This window comes from Eucalyptus grandis, chromosome 8, assembly GCF_016545825.1.
Source record: "Eucalyptus grandis isolate ANBG69807.140 chromosome 8, ASM1654582v1, whole genome shotgun sequence".
Lineage (NCBI taxonomy): Eukaryota > Viridiplantae > Streptophyta > Magnoliopsida > Myrtales > Myrtaceae > Eucalyptus > Eucalyptus grandis.
The window spans coordinates 41056493-41063525 of NC_052619.1; the positions used below are offsets into that span (position 1 = coordinate 41056493).

The window sequence follows — 7033 nt, forward strand, 5'->3', positions numbered from 1 at the left end:
TCCATTCTTAGATAAGCGGCTAAAGAAGCAGATTACATTTGGAGCCCATTGATTAAGTGATTTCATTCAAGTCCCTAATGTCCCCCATTGATTAAGTGATTTCATTCAAGTCCCCAATGTCCAATCGTAATGCTATAATTGCAAATGTTAGAATATATAGATATTAAATCACCTATTTGTCTAAAACTTTATGCTTTTGGAAAAGCTAGTAGCAATTTCACAAAATATGTCATGAGTTCAAATTTGATAAAATATTTAAATAATAAATCACATATTAATCTAACAGCTTAAAGTTTTAGAATAATTAGCAGTGGATCTCACATGTTATTAAACCTAAACTCCCGAGTTCAAATCTTACAAGGCTTAATTTGCCTCCCCAATTAAATATGTCCAATTTTACTAGGCCACATTTACCTCGTCAATTAAATGTCTCATGCTTAGTACTAGACAAAAAGACTAGACTAAGTGTGATATGAAAAGACAAGTCTAAGCATGATAAAATATTTAAATAATAAATCACGCATTTATCTAACCTTCATCTAATAACTTAAGTATGTGACAGGAGTATTAGAAACCACAATTTCATCTACAACCCTCTTTTCTCTAGGGGACGCGTCATGAAAGCTTAATAAAATGATTAGTGAACCAATCAATTCCTCTGTTTCGGCGCAAAAGAAATGCTCAATCCCAAGCACCATGTGATTCTCGGAACAAAAGTCACCCTGTTCCCATTGAACATGCGCTCTGTGGGGTTCACATGCTCATCATCAGCACTAATCTTAAGTATATCAGAGTCTGATCTACACACCTCATCTCTCTCACCATCCTGAGCTGAACATGGCGGCCAGAGCCCTCTTCTCTCTGTCCCTCTCGTTGGGCATCCTCATCTCCCTCTGCTCTGCAGATTGGAACATTCTGAACAGCCAGAGAACGAGGAATGGGGTCAAGATCAGCTTGAAGAACTACTGCGAGGGCTGGAGGATGAATGTAGAGCTCCACAACATCCGGGAGTTCGAGGTGGTGCCCGAGGAGTGCGTCGACTACGTCGGCAAGTACATGAGGAGTACCCAGTACCTGGTCGACTCGGAGCGGGCGGTCGAGGAATGCATGGTGTACCTCAGCACCAGCTGCAGCCTGAAGAGGGATGGCAGGGATGCATGGATCTTTGACATTGATGACACTTTGCTGTCTACTGTCCCTTACTTCAAGAAACATCAGTATGGGTATCGATTATTCTTTCTTATATCTTTTGCATGAACGAATCATGTGTCAGGCTACATCGACGAGATAGAGCTTGGTTCGCTCACGCCCTTTTGTTTGGGTTGCTGATGAACAGGGGGGAGAAGTTGAATGCGACTTCTTTAGAAGAGTGGATGAGCAAGGCAAAAGCACCGGCTTTGGAGCACTCGCTCAATCTGTTCAATGAGATCAAGGCCAAAGGCATTCAGATCATCTTGGTCTCTTCCAGGAGGAACACCTCAGATCTGCCACCATTGACAACCTTGTCAATGTGGGGTTTCCATGGCTGGAGCAGCCTTGTCCTGAGGTCTCTCTCCTCTCTCTCAAATTTTTTCTAGTAATTATCATAAGATGTCTTTTGTTTTTTTAGGAATATAATTGTCGTTTTCCTCTTTTGTTTGGTGAAGGAGACCTGAGAGGATGAGCTGAAAGGAGTGCAAAGCTACAAGGCTGAGGTGAGGGAGAAATTAGTCAGTGGAGGGTATCGCATATGGGGCATTCTTGGAGACCAATACAGCAGCATTCAGGGACTTCCTAATGCCAAGAGGACGTTCAAGCTGCCAAATCCTCTATACTACATCTCCTGAAAACATCATCTCTTGCAACGTGTAATGAACAAAAACCACTTTCCATGTTCCACCAGGCACTTGTCTTTCCTTTGTTGTATCTTGCTCCCATTGTCAATGAAACTCCCCTTACCAAAAGCTACATCCTTTCATCTTTGGATTGGGATCTATCTTGATGATCTGTATCACCAAGCAAAGCAGTGGTGGTCCTCAAGCAGAAAATTAGTTACGCACAAATTAGGGCAGTCTTTCATTATTTAAGCAAAGAAAGTATGTTCAACTCTTATTTAACAAGAGGGGATTCCAGACTATGAATCTAAAACAAACGTGGTTTTCTTGTCTGCACACCGGTCATATTTGCTGCTCATTACACAAGAAGTGACCGACTACACACGGCTGCTAGTTTAGCCCATCTTTCCTTCAGCTCCCATTTGCATCTTGGCACAATAGTCGAATAAACTCCCATCGTAGCAGCGTCTCACGGCCTCTTTTGACAGCATGCCATCCTCGTCCCTTGCCAAGATGTACAAAATTCCCCATTCAAACTTGCTGGCAACCCTGCATTCCCCAGCCAGCCAGTCACCAGAGGACTTTTCAGATCTCAAACAAGAACAGTGGCATAGTAACATGAAACCAATTTAGGAACCTTATGCATCCTGCAACCGCTATTTATAAGACATGAATATGGCATCTATCGTGTATGCAGGATTAGCTTTGAAGATTAAACAAATAAATGACCAAAATCTCAGACTTGTGTCGACAAATGAACTTCCAAAGTCTCAAGATCATTGTTAACTCATAAACTGAGTAATGATGCACAAAAATGCAGATGCTTTTCTCTGCTTCCATAGCATGCTGCATCTCATTCACATGAGACAGAGTATCATACCCTCAATTAATTATAAGAGTAAAAAGAAAAAAACTGAGAGAAAGAAAAAAAACTAACCAGCCAAAGATATCGAATGTATTTCGATTCCCTTCAGTCATATCCCAAAGTTCTCCAAGGGTCATCTTGTCAGGAACAGTACGAGCATATTTGCTGAACATGTTCTCAAGATGTGCCGGTATGTACCTGTTAATCCACTTCATGGTATCAATATGTACATGAGAGAGCAAAGACCTTAAATATACAGGTTTCAGCCTCACGAACAATAAGTACCTTCCTTCAGTGTCATATGTTCCAGTGTCACTTCCGTGCTTGTCTTTGTGTATGTTGTCTATGTAAATGGGGAAGAAGGGAGAAGGAAACCAACCCTTCACATGTAAAATGTTAGTTACCAATCATAATGCACAAAAATGCTCCATTAATGTGCCATGCCATGCCAATTCCACGTGCTTATCCAGGAGTTGGAAAACAGTGCATATACCAGTTCAAAACTATTATGAGATTGATTCTATCAAATTGGAACCTCCCAAGGGAACGGTCAAACCTCTATTTTTGGTGATCTTTGCTTGTCCACAATGATCATCTTCATTCCTAGTCTTACCCATTCTAGCCAGAATGGTTCTCTCTATCACACTACCAGACGGCCTTTTAATATATTTGGTCCAAATTTTCATCGTTCAAAATGCTAAACAAATCAAGCTAGTATTTTAGCTACTGAAAAATATTCATGATGAACTACTGACTGAATCTACTGGTATGCCCGACTCAATTACCAGCTCCAGAAATAAATTTGCATACTCTGGGAAGAGTGTCAAAATAACTTACAGGTAGGGTTGGATAACTTAGTCCCACATTGATACCAATTGCCATGATCAGAGAGGCAATCATGTTGAAACCTATTGCACGTAACCCTGTGAAGGTGTGAAAGAACTTAGAGGCCGAAGCCAAAAAAGCACACAGAACAGTACAACAAGCCTTCATGTTAAACATGTTGGCAATGGATGTCAACACGAGATTAAAATAGGATCTATGCAAAGAACAAGTAAATTCTACACATACCTCTTTCTCAATCTTAAGTCTATTTTAATTCCTGATCTAACAGTTACAGCTCAAATTTTGCCAGTGCATCATTCCTTAAATGTCCATCAGAAGTTAGGCAAAACAGGTCTCAAATTTTAATGTCATTGCCTTCGAGGCAGTCTAAAATTTCATTCAATTTACAATTGTAAAACACAATACTGGGTCATACTGGGACTCGCCATGTCCTTCTAGTGACAATTTGTTCTAGAAGTCCCAAAAGAGAACATATCAACCATATGAAGCAGCAGCCAAGGCAAATCGCTTGTTTTATAGTAACATGTGAATTTACCAATGTAAGTCTCCCAAGGGTAGACAATTCCATTGCCATCCTGGTCGAAGAAGGCACAATGCTGCTGAAGAACAGTGAGATTGTTACTCCTATGGCCTGGTGTTCCATGAGGATGGTCAGTATCAGGAGCTTTCAATGCCCTGGGCAGATCTGTCATAGAACAAGACAACTAATAGAATAAGGTTGACGGACAAAAGTGGTTCATGACACACATTAGAATATCTAAATATTAAACCACGCATTCATATAACAAATGACTACACAACATTTTCATATGGTGCAAGTGGAGGAGGTTCTGAGAGAACATCTTTCTAGGCCCTTACTTACCTCTCCAATTATATATACTCCACCCATTAGTTTTAGGCTAAAGTCTAGCCTACGCATGAAAGGAGTGATCGGGAAGTTATATCTTTTAGAATTATTGGTCATGGTCCGACAACATTTCCAGCACTGGAAATCTGGAAATGATCACATAGATAACCTCAATGATCCCGATCTCATTAATATCTCTTTCCTGGAAACTTTGATAGCTTCCATGAGAAGGAAAGACAAATGTCCCTATAAATAGCACATGCCTCCACTTTTCAATATGTTATGGCAATTTTGGTGCTGTTTGAGCCACGGAATATTGAGTCAAAACTAGGAAAAGGCTAGGAATCATATGTCTTGAGTAACTTTGCTTTCCCATTAAAATCACTGAAAAAAAAAGTTCACAGGATATGCCTAAGGAAACCAATTTTGATGACATTGTTAACAAACTTCGAATCTTCTTCTTATGAAAGGTGTCTCCTCTGGGCACAAGAAACAGTAAGCTTTTCTATGTAAATGTCCAAAGTAAGCTTTTCTATGTAAATGTCCAAATGGTCGATCACTCCTAAGCTCAATGGGCATGGCTTCCCCTTTCCTTAAGTATCATCCTTCAGCATCCAGTTGCCCTGAGATGACAATTAGCACATGTCCCAGAATAATACAGACATGTCCATGCAATAGCCAGAGAAAAGTAATGTCATGCATGCACCATCTCAAACGCATTGCATTACAATAGTCAGGGCAATTGAAGTGAATCCTCATTCAAGATGTTTGGCTCACTCTCTCTTCAAGAAAGTACATTATACTCTAATACATAGAGTCGCATTTTGAATTTGGATCACATGCGATCATAAAGACCATTGTCTGTCACAGCAACTACATCCCAGCAAATTTCTATGCATCCAAGAATGTTTGGGTAAGTAAATCCCTGCAGCTGTCCCTAGTGTTTGGTGCATTTCGTTTATTCCTCAAATATTTTAACCAAAACAGTTTAGCATTTGAAGCTTGGGTTTTGAAATAATTAGAGAATATGTCTTTGCTCTTGCATAAGTTGACAGCAAGCAGCAAACTGACCGGTCCATATGGGTGGAGTAAGGCCTGATGACGGGTGATAATCATTTGATATCATACATAAGTGGACTTGGTGTAGGGTGATCAGAGTCATAATTTACAAGGTCATCAATCAAACTACAATAAGTTCATCATATCCGAGTAGAATCGGACAGTTAAGAGTTTATCATCTATCATGCTTCTTCCCGAAGTTGTTGCATGCTAACGACTCCGCTCGCGAGTCTCATGCCTGAAGTCATCATCTCTCTCTACCGATTCGCATGCACTTCTCACCACACCAAGAATTACGACGAACGTTTCCCCCTCCAAGCCGGATTGTAAATCGTGATGGACAAACATGCGGTCGCGTCCCGTCGCGCAAACGAGCAATCAAAGCAAACGGTCGACGCGCGAAAAAGAAAGGAAGAATTGAACAAGCTCACAGGGCTTCGGAAGTGTCCTCTCCAGGTCAGTCCGAACCCGCCTCTCGTAGGTCAGCGGCGCGTAAGGCGCCTCCGTCGCCAGCGCCTCGTTCTCCCGGCGGGATCACCGCGGTCGTCGCAGCCATCTCTTTTATCTCTCTCTCTGTGATGATAAAAGCCAAGCAAGCGAAAGTGCCCACCCACGAAGGACTAATCAAGCGAAGAAGAGAAAGAGGGAGAGGGCGTGGCGGGCATGCAAGGAAGGTGGCGGTGGCGGTGGCGGTGGCGGTGGCTTGCGCGTCCATGTGTTGAGGCTTGCATGCTTCGCGTGGAGCTTTTGATGGCGCTCCCCTGTAAACATCGGACGGTCTCTCTCTCTCTCTCTCTCTCTCTCTCTCGGACTCTCGGACGTAGAGTCGTGTCGTGTCGCCACGTCCGCAGCTTTCGTGTTTTCTTTCGGGTCATCCGAGAGGGAGAGGATTCCAGCAACCTTCTATCTGTACTAAATTTTTAACATGGATACTCGGATCTGACGGAGGAATCTACTGGGAATCCGCCATTTTCGACGGTTGAGATTCGATTCGATGCATACGCTAGTGAATTGTACGCGCAATTTTCCTTCTAGGATGATTCGGGTACATGCGCAAGGTTGTGCCCCCACACATGCGAGAGAAAGAGAGAGAGAGAGAGAGCGATCGATCATTGCCTCCGCCGGATTTAGTGATTCGAGTGGCCAGGGCCGTGAGACATCGGCCAAATCCATCGGATTCAACTGCTTAGGTTTGCTCCATTCTTTGATAAATCGAGTTTGGATAGGATTATTTTAATGCGTCCATTGCCTAATGCTATGAAAAAAAAATGATCCCTTCATTTTTTTTTCTTTTCATGATTGACGTAATAAAGAGAAATTAGCATTTGAAAAACATTATGATGATATCATAACAATTCATCTTTTAATTCACGGGACGTAGAAAGTTCTATGTCGATTGTTAGACATTTAACTTTCTATGCTATAGGCAAGACTTGAGATGTTGATAGTTAAGTTCAAATCCTCATTGAGCATACTCTCTCAATAAGTAACAATTCTTCAGGCCATAATAATATCAATGGGGATATCTTTCTAGACTTTTAGCAGGACCAATTGTTTGCAACTTAATTTTTAGTAATGATGGTTGATGGCGGTGGTAGTGAT

The 7033-nt window shown here is 41.7% G+C and overlaps 2 protein-coding genes across 2 annotated transcripts; one reads left to right on the forward strand and one right to left on the reverse strand.

Moving 5' to 3' along the window:
- The first annotated feature begins 776 nt into the window (after nucleotides 1–776).
- On the forward strand, nucleotides 777–1826 carry LOC120287234 (stem 28 kDa glycoprotein-like). Its single transcript, XM_039299961.1, has 3 exons — nucleotides 777–1217; nucleotides 1337–1546; nucleotides 1682–1826. Exons 1-3 carry the CDS (start codon nucleotides 838–840, stop codon nucleotides 1824–1826), a joined length of 735 nt encoding a protein of 244 aa, XP_039155895.1. The 5' UTR covers nucleotides 777–837.
- A 215-nt stretch (nucleotides 1827–2041) lies between these two features.
- On the reverse strand, nucleotides 2042–6146 carry LOC120287235 (peroxygenase-like). The gene is made up of 7 exons (XM_039299962.1): nucleotides 6042–6146; nucleotides 5863–5953; nucleotides 4061–4210; nucleotides 3517–3602; nucleotides 2965–3059; nucleotides 2752–2877; nucleotides 2042–2363 (listed from the first exon to the last, which is right to left on the reverse strand). Exons 1-7 carry the CDS (start codon nucleotides 6144–6146, stop codon nucleotides 2210–2212), a joined length of 807 nt encoding a protein of 268 aa, XP_039155896.1. The 3' UTR covers nucleotides 2042–2209.
- Between the last annotated feature and the right edge of the window lie 887 nt (nucleotides 6147–7033).

Bases quoted from the DNA above. Each gene is read 5' to 3' on its own strand.
- LOC120287234 (XM_039299961.1), top strand. From the start codon at position 838: ATGGCGGCCAGAGCCCTCTTCTCTCTGTCCCTCTCGTTGGGCATCCTC. The intron at 1,218-1,336 runs GTATGGGTATCG...GCTGATGAACAG, and splicing joins CCTTACTTCAAGAAACATCA to GGGGGAGAAGTTGAATGCGA. The intron at 1,547-1,681 runs GTCTCTCTCCTC...AGGAGTGCAAAG, and splicing joins TGGAGCAGCCTTGTCCTGAG to CTACAAGGCTGAGGTGAGGG.
- LOC120287235 (XM_039299962.1), bottom strand. From the start codon at position 6,146: ATGGACGCGCAAGCCACCGCCACCGCCACCGCCACCGCCACCTTCCTT. The intron at 5,954-6,041 runs GTGGGCACTTTC...TCCCGCCGGGAG, and splicing joins GCTTGATTAGTCCTTCGTGG to AACGAGGCGCTGGCGACGGA. The intron at 2,878-2,964 runs GTACTTATTGTT...GTGGATTAACAG, and splicing joins ACATATGACACTGAAGGAAG to GTACATACCGGCACATCTTG.